Source organism: Mobula birostris, chromosome 6 (assembly GCF_030028105.1).
Source record: "Mobula birostris isolate sMobBir1 chromosome 6, sMobBir1.hap1, whole genome shotgun sequence".
In the NCBI taxonomy this organism is placed as follows: domain Eukaryota; kingdom Metazoa; phylum Chordata; class Chondrichthyes; order Myliobatiformes; family Myliobatidae; genus Mobula; species Mobula birostris.
Window position 1 is genome coordinate 162,582,834 of NC_092375.1, and position 16,535 is coordinate 162,599,368.

The 16,535-nt window shown below is 40.9% G+C and overlaps 1 protein-coding gene across 10 annotated transcripts in view; it reads right to left on the reverse strand.

The window, feature by feature from the left end:
• Nucleotides 1-16,535, reverse strand: part of itprid2 (ITPR interacting domain containing 2) — a 205,409-nt gene that overhangs the window by 50,636 nt on the left and 138,238 nt on the right. For 8 of the 10 annotated variants that reach the window (XM_072261755.1, XM_072261756.1, XM_072261759.1 and 5 more), the window contains 4 exons: nucleotides 4,831-4,873; nucleotides 4,640-4,735; nucleotides 4,021-4,229; nucleotides 2,599-3,332 (listed from right to left, as the gene is read on the reverse strand). In XM_072261755.1, coding sequence (XP_072117856.1) covers nucleotides 2,599-3,332; nucleotides 4,021-4,229; nucleotides 4,640-4,735; nucleotides 4,831-4,873 — 1,082 coding nt within the window. Of the gene's footprint in view, nucleotides 1-2,598; nucleotides 3,333-4,020; nucleotides 4,230-4,639; nucleotides 4,736-4,830; nucleotides 4,874-5,004; nucleotides 5,146-16,535 lie in introns of those variants that run through there. The other 2 variants (XM_072261762.1, XM_072261763.1) reach the window with 2 other exon arrangements.

Genomic DNA, 16,535 nt, shown 5'->3' on the forward strand with positions numbered 1-16,535 from the left:
TCCTCTGGACCCACTCTAATGCCTACAGGTTTCCTCTTAGATAAGGGGGCCAAAATTGCTCATTTTACTCCAAGGTTGGTCCGGCAAATGCCTTATAAAGCCTCAGTATTACACCTTTGCTCTCATCTTCTACTCGTCCTGAAATGAATGCTAACATTGCATTTGCCTTCGTTAACACTAATTCAACTAGCAAAACATTACAGAATCCTACAAAAAGATCCCTTTGCACCTCTTGTTGAAATTTATCTCCATTTAGATAATAGTCTATGTCTTTACTCCTACCAAAGTGTATGACCTTATACTTCCCTACACTATATTCCTTCCACATTCTTCCATTCTGTTGAAGTCTATCTGTAGACTTCATGCTTGTTCAACACTACCTGCTCCTCCACCTACCTTCACATCACCAGCAAACTGGCCACAAAGCCATTGACATATAACGTAAAAAGAAGTGGTCCCAACATTGATCCCTGTAGAACACCACTAGTCATTGGCTGTCAACCAGAAAAGGTTTCCTTTATTCCTACTCTTTGCATCCTGCTGGTCAACCAATCTTCTATGCATGCTAATATCTTTGCTATAATAACATGGGCTCTTATCTTGTTAAGCAACTCTCGTGTACAACACCTTGCCAAAGGCCTTCTGACAATCCAAGTTAACAACATCTACTGATTCTCTTTTGTCTATCCTGCCTGTTATTTCCTCAAAGAATTCTAACAGATTTATCAAGCAAGTGTCCCCCTTAAGGAATCCATGCTGAATTTGGACTATTTTATCATGTGCCTCCAACTATCCCAAAACCTCCTCCTTAATGATGGACTTCAACATCTTCCCAACTACTGAAGTCAGGCTAACTGGCCTATAATTTCCTTTCTTCTGCCTCCTTTCCTTCTGAAGAGTGGAGTGACAGACCTCTGGAACCATTCCAGAATCTACTAATTCTTGAAAGATCATTCAGCTACCTCTTTCAGAACGCTGGGGTGTAGTCCATCGGGCCCAGGTACCTTCAGACTTTCCAGCTTCCCAAACACCTTCTCCTTAGTAATGCCAACTGCATTCACTTCTGTCCCCTGACACTCTTTAATTTCTGGTAAACTGTTTATTGTAATTATTAATAATATCATAGCACATTTTCTGAGGCTAAATGCTATAAGAAGATTAGATCGTCCATTGGGTTTTTCAATCACTTTTCCCCCTCAGCCTTTCACAAGTCTTGCTTTTCCATAAAGCCTGACAGAGAGGATCCTGTTTTTCATTTCCCAGGTTATGAGAATCTCCGAATCACATTACACAAACTATGGTACTTGGATGCACAGACGGAGATTCAGGACTTTTCCGATACGTATCTGTGGTGATCAGAAATAGTCTATGGAACATGTGTAACAAACTGATGTGTAATCCATAAACATTAAAAAGGTGTCTTCTGCCCAAGGTATAATTAACTTCTTTCAAGATCCCAATTATAAATTATATTTTCTGCTGTACTGTTATAACTGTTAACTATCTGAAAGGATGAAACAGGTAAGTCCTCTGATTGTCTGGTTTTAAAAGATGGAAATGCAGAAAAATACTAATTTCTTCAGTAATTTTATCTTTCCATGAACTCCAAAATGAAATATACACAGTGCAGATTTTATGTTATTTCCTTTGGCATGGTTAACTGTGACTCTCATGAAGCAGTGACACTGACTTTTATTGAGTACGTGATTGGGGGCCACAATGCAGCTTGGTTACTGCAACTTTGAATTTCTTGCCGGTGTCTGCTCCTTCATGAGTCATACCTCTGAGGCAGTAGGACAGTGTCATTGTGTTGAATTTGTAGGAGGCTGCAAAGGCTGGCAGAGAAAGAAGTATGCTCGTGTGATCCATTTTTATCAAGAATTTACACTAACAAATCTGTAAGTGAAACAGACAGCTTACATTTTCAGTATTGAGTTGATGACAGTCACTGGAATATGAAGCATATTAAAGTTTCCAATTGATTTTGTCCCAATCTGGAACAATTAAGTATATTTAGAGTACTTTTTTATGGTAATGGTTCAGAAGATTATTTCAAAGAACATAACCTATTACTGAATTTATATACATACTCTAGTACTATGTCCAAATGTACAAACTTGTATCTCGCTGAAACAACAATGAAACTTCAGCTATGTGCATGTTTCAGACGAAAAAAATAGGATGATATGAGGTTTGTTCATACTTGTTTATGACAGTGTTAATGAATGGTTACTCCCACTTATTTGGCAAATATTCAAAACTATGGTGGCATATAAAGCTGAAATCCCAAACTGGCTTCCTTATTGTATCCAATATATGAGAAGCTCAACCAAAAGACATCTGCAAATATCAATATGATATTTTAAAAAATGGAACCAAATTCCTTGTAAACAGAAATGAGCAGTCCCATAGCCCACCTGTTAAAATTTATACCGATGAAAAGATTGTTTTTGAAATGTTAAAACTGACATAAAGGAAGATTCAAATGGAAGCAAAAATAATGATGGATTAATACTATAAGTAATACATTGAAGAAATATCTTCTACACTACTTTGTAGATTGCTCTGAAATCTCAAATCTGAAATCTAGCAACTTGCCTCTTCTAAGTCAAATGAGAATTCCTTCTGCTCCATCAAGCTGCTCATGGATGGATGGTGCATTGCTACAGCTTTATCTGGGGTTGAACACACTGTATTTTCCTGTGAGAGCGCAAATGTCTGCTCACCAGTAGCTGCACTTTCTGTATTTGTGGATGCATTCAAGTCTACAAAAGAGTCTGAGATACCACTCGCATTATCAAGACTGCTCTCCATTCCTTCTTTCATGCAAGCAGCATCACTCTGCTTGGATTCCGTACAGTCATTTGTTACATTAGATAAACATTCCTGAAGAATAATCTCTGTGGGACAGAGGGGACCTTCAATTCCAGTCATCACTTCCTCAGATACTGGTTTCAAGGAAGGGTCAGTCAATTTACGCCATCTCTGCAACCTCATTTCTTTCTTAAGTTTTACCTCCTCTTTCTTCTCATCATCAGTAAAGCTCTTGTTGGTTTCAAAAGAAAGCTGTGATGCTTTTGAACTTTCTGCAGCTGCTGGATCTGTTTGATTAGTTGTATCTATTATTTTTGCCTGCTGACCCCCAAGTAAGTTGAGTTTTGATACTGTCTTCTTGAGTCTGCCAGCATTGTTTCCAACAGTGGGAGCTTGGCCCGAGGTTGGGGCTTCGGCCACGTCACCTATTTTCTTTATAGGAGCTCCAGAAACTTGAGAATACAGTGAGGAGAAAACATTAGCCACTGTAGTGAGAACTTTAATCTGACGAAATCGACCTGCAATTAAAAGTGAAACTTGTTATTCAACAAATATGGGAGAGAAAATGAAAAGATAACAAACATTGAAAGACTAAGAGCTAACTTACACTAATGCACCAAAACTTCTTTCTCCATGACATTACAGTGGTAGAAATGCTACTTGCTTAGAATAAACATTCTCATCCATTATATTTACTGCTGTTGCTCCTTACATTACAATGCCTGTGTGAAAGCTGACTTGGATAATCTTGGATGACAGTTGTCATTAACAAACCACAAAAATACCATGAAAGGTAATTGCAAAACAATAATGATCAATTGAGTAAACTATACATTAATGTTATTTTTTGATATTTCAGACCATGCTAACAGAAGACACATGAGCAAGGCATTCATATTTTGAAACAAACACAATGAAGGTATCATGGAATCTAATTATAGCCTAGACTACAGCAATACTTTGATGAAACAAGCAGATCTTTCACAATGTGATTCAAAACATAATTGCCCTTTAATTAGAAATTGTATATGAATGTATTACAATAAAATCATTTTATTAATAGAATTAAGTACATGCAAGAGTTTTAATGTGAGAAAGTAATTTTGACAGACCTTATCGATCCTCAGATTGAGTATAAGCATATTTTTGCATGGACATGTAAACGTTCCATTATCAACAATGCAAATGAACACTTAAAGAACATACTTGTGAGGGCGAAATTTGGATTGTCCAATTCCATACGTTGCATCTGAGCATCTAAAAATAGTTTAAAATCTATTCCTTTTGCAAACGATGAAGCATTAAAAAATCGACATGGAATTTTTGATGCAAGGTTAGGTTCATCTGTTCCAAACCCAAGATTATAGAGGACATCCTCAGGATCTTCTTCATAAAGGTCCAGTAGTTCTGAAACACTGAAAAGTACAAATAAACATATCAAATTGGTGGCATTGCTAAAATCTGAATGGTTGTACAAGTGCACCAAACAATTGAAGTGATTAGAACATTGACCACACAAATAATCAAGTTAAAATTGTCATTATTTTGTGATACTGCTGCATTTCAGATTTTGCTGAATAACAAAGACTGCCTTCTTTGTAACAGTGGGCAACCACTATATCATTCACTGTGATTATTTGTTTAATCTTAAATAATTCACAAATCTGCCCAACCTACTTTTCAGAAAAGCTCTGCTTACTTACATAAAAAGCCCAATTTTCCAGAAATTACAACATATTATATTCTACATACAGTATCCATTTATGCAACACTAATACTCAAGACAGTATGTTGAAATAAACGTATTCATTAAACATTAGACTACCTCGATACAGTAGTATTGCTCTTTCCAGAACCAGTGGAATTCATGCTGCTTCCCATCTGATAAAATTTGTTACGTTTTACCTCAGCTGATGTGCCACTGCAACAGGGCAAACAGTATTGATTAGAAACATAGCAGAAGCCTCTTTTAGAACTAAAGTGAAGAAATACCATTATCTATTAAAAAAAACTAACCTTACTGGCAGCAATGGGTCGATATGAGGATGAAGATAATTAGCTGTGGATGGAAAATGCATTTCATGAATGAGTGACTTTATAAAGACAATAACTTTTAAGATTTAAGTAAATAGAATTTTATAAACATATACTATAATTCAAAAAATTACAATTGCCACTCCTTTAACTTACCCGTCCATTTAATCAATAACTGTTAGCATACAAGTTCCTCAGAAAGATAAGGCACAAGTTCAGCTTCACTTTAAAACTTCAATGACAACCACTCCTCACTGCTTGTACATTTTTTCCAGCACATCGAAATAAGTGACTCTGTACAGACTTGCAAAATCTTTTGAGTCATATTAAGATGATGACTCACTAGAATAAGAAACACAAGAGTTTCTTCAGATTCTGGAAATGCAGAACATGCACAAAATGCTGGAGGAACTTAGCAGGTCGGGTAACAGCTGTGGGAATGGATAACAAGTCGATGTTTCAGGCCAATTCACTTCATCGGGACTGAAAAGTAAGGGGGAAAACATCAGTATAAAAGGTGGAGAGAGGGGAAGGAGGGTCAGTGAGAAGCTGATATGTGAACCCAAGTGGGTAGAAAAGGTAAAGTGCTGGAAAAGAAAGAATCAGAAAGAAGAGGAGATTGGACCATGGGAGAAAGGGAAGAAGAGGGTGGCACGAGGGAAAGGCGATAGGTAGGTGAGGGGAAGAGGCAAGAGGCCAGAGTGGTGAATAAAGAAGAGAGAAGGGGGAGGGTAGGGAAAAGAATGAAAATACTGGAAGGAGAAATCGGTGTTCATGCCATTAGACTGGAGGCTACCTGGAATAGGTTTGTGGCTCTGCCTGCCTGGTGGAGAGCCTCAGAAATGTCCTTCTGATGTGTGCACATTGGAAATACCAGAGCATGCTACTGAATTTGGCTGCAAAATTAGCTATGACGTGTATGTCAAACTGTGCAAGATTCCCTATCCCATTAAAACCAGGAAAATATCTTTAATCAGCTTAAACCTGGTGCTAAAAAGAAATAAATACCAGTAATTATATTCAAGCAAGAAAAATAAGGTAACTATATACTACTTAGGAATAAGAAATCAAAATGGAATGAAGAATAAAGGGATCTAGGAGTAGAAGCACAAAACAAATAAAAATGGTGTTGCAAGTCATGGAGACTATTAAAAAGAACAGAACAATTCATTTACAGAAACACAATGATACAAAACTTGCCTCATATTTTTGTCAGAACAGGGATTACAAAACCAGCATACCAACAATTAAGGCAAGTTACGAATAAGGCTTGCCATGCAAAGGAATTATGCTTGGTGTTTGTTGTGAGATGGGTCACAACAAGTCCTACTGTACAGCAGAGCAAGCCAGGAGCAGAATAGGCTCCAGGCACCATGGTGTGTTCTCAAATACTCAGTGATGTAGAGTGATGAAACAAAGGCAAACCACAAGGTGATCATTTTCCCGTAAAGGTGTGTGCTAATACAAAGTCTGTACATGCAGACTTTAAAAGCAACACTTCAAACCACTCAGCACACAAAAATCTTTGTTTTTATAAAATACTGGCTGCTGATACATCAGAGGGCAAGTAATACCCACTCCCGTAAATCAGCAAGCTAGATACAGTCTGTCCCTGCCCATCCTCAGCAATCAGTGCACTTCACAGTACAGAATTGGGGCCTAGTCTCAGACGACATTCCCAGCCCAGCCCAAGTAATTAGAAGTTTTTTTTCCAAAACTAAACATCATTACTTTGCATGCCTGCTCCACACTGTTCATCTGTCATGTACACATTAACAAAATGAGGCTATTCAGCCCATTAGATTCATGCCCCTCCCAGTTGACCAAGCCCAATGACCCCACTCCCCCTGCAACTTATTCCCCCTCACAGGACCAATAGTTCTGCTTTGATTTTGTTACCACTCATCTCCAATGAGGGGCAATTTAGGGCAGAGAGTCAAATAACCCACCAGCACGTGTTTGGAAATAGGAGGAAACCGATGTGACCATGACAAAAGCAAGCAAATTCCACATAGCAACAAACAAGGTCAGCATTGAACCCAGGTCTTCAGTGCTGTGAGGCCGTAGTGTTTGCACCATGCTGTCCCCACCTAGTTTAGAAAAGTGAAAGGCTACCTTATCAATACAGTCAACCACAGGGCCCTGGGAAGTGATGGAAAATCTAAGGTACGAGTTGATAGTAACACGGGTACAAAGAGTACTGAAGGCTGCATGTGGCATGCTTGCATATCAGCTGTGACTCTGAGTACAGGAGTTGAGATGTCATGTTACAGTTGTATAAAACTTGTGTTAGACTGCACTTGGAGTATCCTGCACAGCTCACATTTCCAAGCTGAAAGAGGGATATGATTAAACCAGAGAGGGTGCAGTAAAAATCGAGGAGGAGCAACACACACAATGCTAGAGGAGTTCAGCATGGTTAGGCAGCATCTATGCAGGGAAATAAACAGTTGGCGTTTTCAGCAGACAGCCATGATCTTGGCCTGAAACATCAGAGATGCTGCATGATTTGCTGGGGTGTGTATGTGTATGTTAGAAAAGTGAAAGGTTACCTTTCTTTTTTTTCCTCTCTCCCTCCCCCCCCCCCGAAAAAAAATGACAGGATATACAGTAGGGGCAAATGTAATTATATATTTAAAAAAAACATTTGCACGGGTACATGGACAGGGCTTAGAGGGATATAGGCCAAACCTAAGCAAGTCGGATTAGTTCTGATAGACATCTTGGTCAGTATGGATGAGTTGGCCAACTGGACCTCCACGAGTCTCTGAATCACTCAAGCAAATATTATTATTAGGGGGCACAACATGCTAGAAATGGATATAATGCTTTGCTTGGCTGGAATGTCTGGAGGAAATCAAGGGATCTGTGGTTATCTCAGGAAAGTGGTATGAGGTAAAGGATAAACCATGATCTTTCTGAATGGCAGAGCAGGCATCAGAAGCCAAACATTGTTTTTGCAGCTACTGTTCATGTGAACTGCTGTACAAAAGTCCCGGGTTCTAATCACTAAAAAAAGGGGGGTAACGAAAGATGCTAAGATGACTTGCAAGTCTGACAACAGAAATGCAATGTTTGTACAACGAAAGAGCATAACAGGTTGGGGAGCCTTTTCACATGAAAGAAAAAACAGTTTCGATGAAGGGTGACTTGAGGTGTTCCACAGGGATCTGTGTTGGGACTACTTTTTTTATGTTGTATATCAACGATTTGGATTTGATGGGTTTTTGGACAAGTTTGCAGATGATACAAAGATAGATGGATAGGCAGGTAGTACTGAGGATGCAAAGACTGCAAAAGGACTTGGATTAGGAGAATGGACAAAGATGTGGCAGATTGGAATATAGTGCTAAGAAGTGGATGGTCGTGCACTTCCGTATAGGGAATAAAAGCACAGACTTTTTTCTAAACGGGGGGAGAAATTCAAAAATCCAAGGTACAAAGGGGTTTGGGAATCCATGTACTGGATTCTCTAAAGGTTAACTTCCAGGTTGATTTGGCAGTAAGGACAGCGAATGTCATGTTAGCATTCATTTCAAGAGGACTGGAATATAAAATGATATTGGAGAGGGTTCAGAGGAGGTCCCAAGAATGATTCTGGAAATGAAAGGGTTACCATATGAGCAGCAATAAAGGATTTGGGCCCATACTCTCTAGAATTTAGAAGCGGGGGGGGGGAAGAGGATGAAATCTCATTGCACAGGTGGCTATTGATGCCAGGTCACTGGGTGCATTTAAGGCAGAGGTTGATAGCTTCTTGATTAGTCAGGGCGTGAAAGGCTTCGGGAAGAAGGCCGGAGAATGGAGTTGAGAGGGAAATGGATCAGCCATGATGAAATGGCGTAGCAGACTCAGTGGGCCAAAGGGCATATTTCTGCTCCTGTATATTATGGCTGAAGAGAGTCGACAAAGAGAACACACAATATACATGACTCTAAAATGCTAAGAAATCCAAAAGGAATTCAATAGAAATCTTTTGACCCAAAAGACCACTTCGCAAAGGACCTATGCTCCATCTACCAGAAATGGTGGGATCTCTCAGCAGCCACCCATTTTAATTCCACTTCCCATATGTCTATCCACGCCCTCCTCCACTGTCATGATGAGGCTACACTCAGGTTGGAGGAACAACACCTTATATTCCGTCTGGGTAGCCTCCAACCTGATGGCACGAACATCGATTTCTCGAACTTCCAATAATTCCTCCTCCCCCCCTTCACCATTCCCTATCCCCTTTTCCCTCTCTCACCCCATCTCCTTGCCTGCCCATCGCTTCCCTCTGGTGCTCCTCCCCACTTTTCTTTCTTCCATGGCCTTCTGTCGTCTTCTTTCAGACTCCTGCTTCTCCAGCCCTGTATCTCTTTCACCACTCAACTTCCCAGCTCTTTACTTCATTTCTCCCCCTTCAGATTTCACTTATCACTTTGTGTTTTTCTCTCCCTTCCTCCTCAACATTTTAAAACTACTCCTCGGCTTTTTTCTTCAGTCCTGCTGATTAGTCTCAGCCTGAAACACCGACTGTACTCTTTTCCATAGATGCTACCTGGCCCGCTGAGTTCCTCCAGCATTCTGTGTGTGTTGAAAGAGATAGATACCAGCCAGTGTATTATGGAGTCACAGAAGATCCCAGGTGGAAAAAGTAGTCTGCAGGGATTTGGATGCTCTTAGAAGGAAAGGAATGCCACAGCTACTTTAAGATCTTAGTAGTAAGAATGAAATTTACTTTTTTGATCATTTCCCTATGAAATGTGTTAATAAATGCAGTGAGGGTGCAAGAACTGGTTAGAATTTGGTCAATGTACAGAATGAAGTTCACTGGTGATATGAAGTGATGCTGGTTGGATCATCCACAGACCAATCTACGTTTCCATTTTGAACACAATCTTCTCTATCTCTCTCCCTCCTCTCAGTGAAATTATTTGCCTGCCACAAGGAGTAACATCTTGCCAATAACTCTAACCTCTCCATATGCCACATCTCGGACACTTTCTTGGAATGAACCATTCTGCAACCTTGGAAATCCATGCGATCCTCTGACGTCCTTTAAATCACAGTTAACATTCTGTCCCACCTTGAGCATACTAACCACGACCTTCACTACAATTCTAACAAAACCGTAGGGAGCAGCACCAGCCACTGCAGTTCATGTGAACTAAACCATGTGTTCAGTTAATAATTTACCTCAAGTTACTAGAGTAGCCCAATCTGCTGACAAAGATACAAAAAAATTCACTGAAGCAAAGATGCAAACATAGAATTTAATTCCCACAATACTAAACACCATTCCAATCCAGCTTGCTAAAAGGAAAATTATTTTAAGTTTCATTCCTGATTGGTGCTGGGAAGCATGTAATGTGTTTATATTGGTATGTTGTATTCTCTCTCTTAAATTCTGCCAAAGATTTTAATGACCTCAATTCACAAGAATAAAATTAACATCAGAGGCAAAGTATAAAGCACTGATATAACTGTACAGATTATCCCATACAGTGATGCTGGCAAGGGATGAACCCAAGGCAATTGTTTCAACCTAGTGCTTAAGAGCCATGATCACTGAATTTGCAGAGTTCTCTAATTGTGCAATATTAAAAACAGATTCAAGATTTGTGTTTCTACCCACTACTGTATTCAGGTATTTCAACTTCATTGATTCCTTAAAGGTTGTCATAGCTGGGAGTGGTAGTGGGGATATACCCCCACTGTTATTCAATACTCCCAAAGACATGCATCTCAAATAGCATCTGACAACCAAGTCCAGCTACTGGCCTTCACATGCAGCTAAGTTACCAAGCCCAGCGGAACTGTTTCTACTGTCAGAAGGGCAAAGGTAGAATACTAGCACCTCAAAACCAGCCGCTTTGGGCAAATGGGGCTCATCAGCTGTGGTTGGCAGCTCATGTAAGAGAAGGAAATCTCTGAACTCAAAACTCCACTGATTTACAGCTATACCCACTCTTAGGGTAAGGTTTCGGGAATAACCCAGAGGGAAAATGCAGGGATGGAGTCCCTAGGGTAGACCTACATCGAGCTTGATGCTGACTGGTAATTCCTGCAATGCTGCTGGTGCCAAGCTCTTATCAATTGCTGCTATTCCTTTGGATTCAACTGCTGTGTGGAGAGGGGGAGTCTGCTGCGTAGGCAACAGCTTGCTCTCCATATCGTACGGAATTGGCTTGCATAGACAGCTAAGACACAACATCCATGGTAGACACCGCTCAACGGAGGGCCTACTACTAACTGCCTTTTAAGTAGTGTAAGCAGTTGTAATCTCTCCTGCGCATTGGCCACATTGCTGAGGCATCTGTCCAATGGACAGTGCAGTTAACTAAATTAGTACACTCTATGCAGTACACTGGTCTTGAGCTAACTCCGCACCCCTCTTTCACTCCGTCTGAGTGATTGTGATATTAATTACCATCCTCCTGTTCAATTCATCATTTTGCACAATTAAAGGCTGGTTTCAAAATGAAGTGGCTTGTGTTTTTACGTCTTTAATTTGATTTCCCCATATGGTGAAACCAACTAAGTTTGTGAATGCAGATCCCTTCTTCTTCAGCCCTTTACCTCTTCCACCGATCCCTTACATATAACAATTACGCACGGAAACAGGCCATCTCAGCCTTTCTAGTCCGTGTAGAAATCTTACTCTCACCTAGTCCCACCGACCTGCACTCAGCCATTAACCCTCCATTCCTTTCCTGTCCATATATCTATCCAATTTAACTTTAAACCACAACATCAAACCTGTCTCAACCACTTCTGCTGGAAGCTCGTTCCACACAGCTACCACTCTCTGAGTAAAGAATTTCCCCCTCATGTTACCCTTAAACTTTTGCCCTTTAACTCTCAACTCATGTCCTCTGGTTTGAATCTCCCCCACTCTCTATGGAAAAAGCCTATCCACGTCAACTCTATCAATCCCCCTCATAAATTTAAATACCTCTCAAGTCCCCCCTCAACCTTCTACGCTCCAAAGAATAAAGACCCACCTTGTTCAACCTTCCTCTGTAACTTAGGAGATGAAACCCAGGTAACACTCTAGTAAATCCTCTCTGTACTCTCTCTATTTTGTTGACATCTTTCCTATAATTCGGAGACCAGAACTGTACACAATCCTCCAAATTTGACCTTACCAATGCCTTGTACAATTTCAACAATACATCCCAACTCCTATACTCAATGCTCTAATTTATAAAGGCCAGCATACCAAAAACTTTTTTCATCACCCTATCCACATGAGATTCCACCTTCAGGGAACTATGCACCATTATTCCCAGATCCCTCTGTTCTACTGCATTCTTCCATGCCCTGCTATTTACCATGCATGTCCTATTTTGATTAGTCCTACCAAAATGTAGCACCTCACATTTATCAGCATTAAACTCTACCTGCCATCTTTTAGTCCACTCTTCCAACTGGCCTAAATCTCTCTGCAAGCTTTGAAAACCTACTTCATTATCCACAATGCCACCTATCTTAGTATCATCTGCATACTTACTAATCCAATTTACCACCCCATCATCCAGATCATTAATATATATGACAAACAGCATTGGACCTAGTACAGATCCCTGAGGCACACCGCTACACACCGTCCTCCAATCTGACACAGTTATCCACCACTACTCTCTGGCGTCTCCCATCCAGCCACTGCTGAATCCATTTTACTACCTCGATATTAATGCCTAACGATTGAACCTTCCTAACTAACCTTCCATGTGGAACCTTGTCAAAGGCCTTACTGAAGTCCATATAGACAACATCCACCGCTTTACCCTCGTCAACTTTCCAAGTAACCTCATCAAAAAATTCAAAAAGATTTGTCAAACATGACCTTCCACGCACAAATCCATGTTGACTGTTCCTAATCAGACCTTGTCTATCCAGATAATTATAATATACCATCTCTAAGAATACTTTCCATCAATTTACCCACCACTGACGTCAAACTCACAGGCCAATAACTGCTAGGTTTACTCTTAGAACCCTTTTTAAACAATGGAACAACATGAGCAATATGCCAATCCTCCGGCACCATCCCTGTTTCTAATGACATTCGAAATATTTCTGTCAGAGCCCCTGTTATTTCCACACTAACTTCCCTCAAAGTCCCAGGGAATATTCTGTCAGGACCTGGAGACTTATCCACTTTTATATTCCTTAAAAGCACCAGTACTTCCTCTTTCTTAATCATCATAGTTTCCATAACTACCCTACTTGTTTCCCTTACCTTACACAACGCAATATCTTTCTCCTTAGTGAATACCGAAGAAAAGAAATTGTTCGAAATTGTTCAAAATCTCCCCCATCTCTTTTGGCTCCACACATAGCCATGCACTCTGATTCTCTCGGGCAGGGGTCTCCAACCTTTTTCGCACTGCAGACTGGTTTAATATTGACAATATTCTTGCAGACCGGCCAACCCGGGGGGGGGGGGAGGAGGGCGGGGAGGGGGCTACAGTTGCCAACGGACAAGAGTAGCAGTCACATACTTTGTGTTTACCCAGAAAAGACTACAATGACCATGAAGCCTTGTGCGGGCTCCAGTGCGCATGCGTGACTTGTGCATGCATCCACGTGCTGATTTTTTTCCTGCAAATCGTTTTTGGCGATTCTGTTCTGGGGGGCGGGGGGCGGGGGGGGGAAGAGAGGTGTTAATCATGACCAGAATATAGGTGATAAGTGGCTAATACACTCAATTTCGTTTCTAAAAAGGTTTATCTAATGAATTTAATATTAAACACAGGGCATTTTTCCTCACATGAATATAGCGATAAGTCAATTATCAGGGGAGGACAGGGGAGCTTGAAGTAAGTGTTGATCGAACTTCCAGTAGAAGTGGTAGAGGCAAGTTCAATATTATCATTTAAAGTTAAACTGGACAGCTATATGGACAGGAAAGGAATGGAGGGTTATGGGCTGAGTGCAGGTTGGTGGGACGAGGTGATAGTAGTGTCCGGCACGGACTAGAAGGGCAGAAATCGCCTGTTTCCATGTTGTATTTGTTATATGGTTATATACGTCACTTATAATCAATAGCACCATAACATTTTAAGTAACATTTGGACATTAAACACACAGCGCATATTTTCCTTGTATGAACATATAAAATCATTGCAACGCACCAATATCGCAGAATCAGTGGGAGCCCTGGGCTAAATACTTGTTTTCCTGCAACAACACGGTCCTATCGAGGGGTGATAGGAGACAGTGATACTCGAAGGGGGTTCCTTATGTCCAGTTTATTCCGCAATTTAGTTTTCGTTACATTCATTGCAGAGATATGTTGGAAATAGAAGCAACATTTTCAATGCTTTCGTGGCTGTCTCAGAATATTTAGCTTTGACTTTGATCCGGAATGCCGGCAGAGATGTTATGTCAAACACAGTTTTCAGTCCGCCGTCATTTGCAAGCTCGAGGAGTTGATCTCCTTCCCGCGCTGACATGGATGACGCGCAGGTAATGACCTCGCGTGCGTAATGGCTCAACAGTGGGCGTGACAGGGAATGAGGAAAGGTGCAGCTGACTCATATCGCCAAATCATATCGTTTCCTTGTGGCCCGGTAGCACATGCCTTGCGGCCCGGTGGTTGGGGACCGCTGCTCTAGGGAACCAATTTTATCCCTCACTATCCTTTTGCTATCCTTCCCAGCTTCTTACTTCATTCCCTCTTCCCCCACCGACCTTCCCCTCAGCTGGTCTCACCCATCACCTGCCAGATTGTGCTCCTACCGCTCCCCTACCTTCTTATTCTGGCTTTCCTTCCTTTTGAATCCTGATGAAGGATCTCACCCCAAAACATCAACTGTTTGTTTCCTTCCATAGGTGCTGCCAGACTTGATGAGTTCCTCCATCATTTTTTGCATGCTGTTGGATTAGGTGGGGGAAGGGGAGATTACTTAGTTGAATTTAAGGGGAAAGACTACAAAAGGCCAAATGGAATAGTTTAGTGCAACAGGAAATTTGCAATGAATTTTATTTACAATGAAGAGCTTGGAAGGGTCCAGCATTAATCTATCGTAGGGGCTTACATAGAGCTTGGAGACTACACAGCTCAATTGGTACACTTGTGAACTCAACCATGAAGTAGCAACTGATGGGCAATACTCCAACTTCAGTGCAGCACAGGCACTCATGCTCATCAACATAGTTGTGCGGCCGGGACAAACTGATGAAAAAGTCAAAATTCAATCTTTCAGCTCTTCCCACATTACAGCACACAAACATTTACCATAAAGCAACAAAAAGTACTTAATACCTGCATCATGCTGGCAATGCACACAGATAAAATCAACCAGGGCTAAGCTGTAAGCAGTGCACGATTCCTTTAAATGGGGCTGCTGAGAGGTCCTACCTGCTGTTCAGCAAATACTTGGCACTGTGTGTTTAAGGAGGAATTTTTGCTGACTGAAAACTTCCAAATGGCACTGCTGAGAATGAATCAGCACTTGACATTGACTGATGTCAGAAATCTGCCCACCCAGTGAAAACATCCAGTAAATTCCCAGCATTGTTTTTAAAACAGCAGTATCTAGTAGGAGTCGCTCCACATGTGTACATACTAGTGTCAATGTCTGTCTGGTGCTCAAACAGTATCCAAAGCTTCTAAATAACAGGGGTATTGATATGAATTTTGCCACATGGTTTTTGTTGTAACAAAAGTCTAAGACCAGAGGACACAGAGTCAGAATAGAGAGGTGTCTTTTTAGAACAGAGATAAGGAGGAATTTCTTTAGCCAAAGAGTGGTGAGTCCTTATTCAGGCAGCTGTGAAGGCCAAGTCATAGGGTATATTTAAGGCAGAGGTTGATACATTCTTGATTGGTTGGGGTATGAAGGAATACAGGGAGAAGGCAGGAGGATTGGGACTGGGAGGTAAATTGGATCAGCCATGATGAAATGGTGGAGCAGACGCGATGGGCCAAATGGCCCACTTCTGCTCTTATATGCTATGGTTTTATGGTTATTATTTTGTTAAGTAGAGCAGGTACCTTTGAAAATTTAAAAACTCAATATTTTACCTAGGCCCAGGTAAGTGCAATTACAAAGAAAGCACGGCAGCGCCTCGACTTCCTTAGGAGTTGGCAGAGATTCAGCATGACATCTAAAACTTTGACAAACTTCTACAGATGTGCAGTGGAGAGTATGTTCACTGGTTGCATTACAGCCTGGTATGGAAACACCAAAGCCCTCGAATGGAAAAGCCTACAAAAGGTAGTGGGTAAAGCCCTCCACACCACTGAGCACATCTATGTGAAACACTGTTGCAGGAAAGCAACGTCCATCATCAGTGACCCCCACCACCCACCTCAGGACTCACACCATCACGTTCAGGAACAGTTACTACTCCTCAACCATCAAGCTCTTGAACCAAAGGGGATAACTTGATCTGCCTAGTCATTAAAATGTTCCCACAACCAATAGACTCACTTTCAAGGACTTTACATCTCATGCTCTTGATATGTATTGCTTACCATATTATAATTGTTTCTTTCTTTTTGTATTTGCATAGTTTGTGGTCTTCTGCTCTCTGGTTGAACACCCAAGTTGAGTGGTTTTTTCATTGATTCATTGTTATGGTCATTATTCTATAGATTTATTGAGTATATCCACAAGCAAATGAATCTCAAGTTGTATATGGTGACAGATACGTACTTTGATAATAAATTTATTTTGAACTTTGAAAAC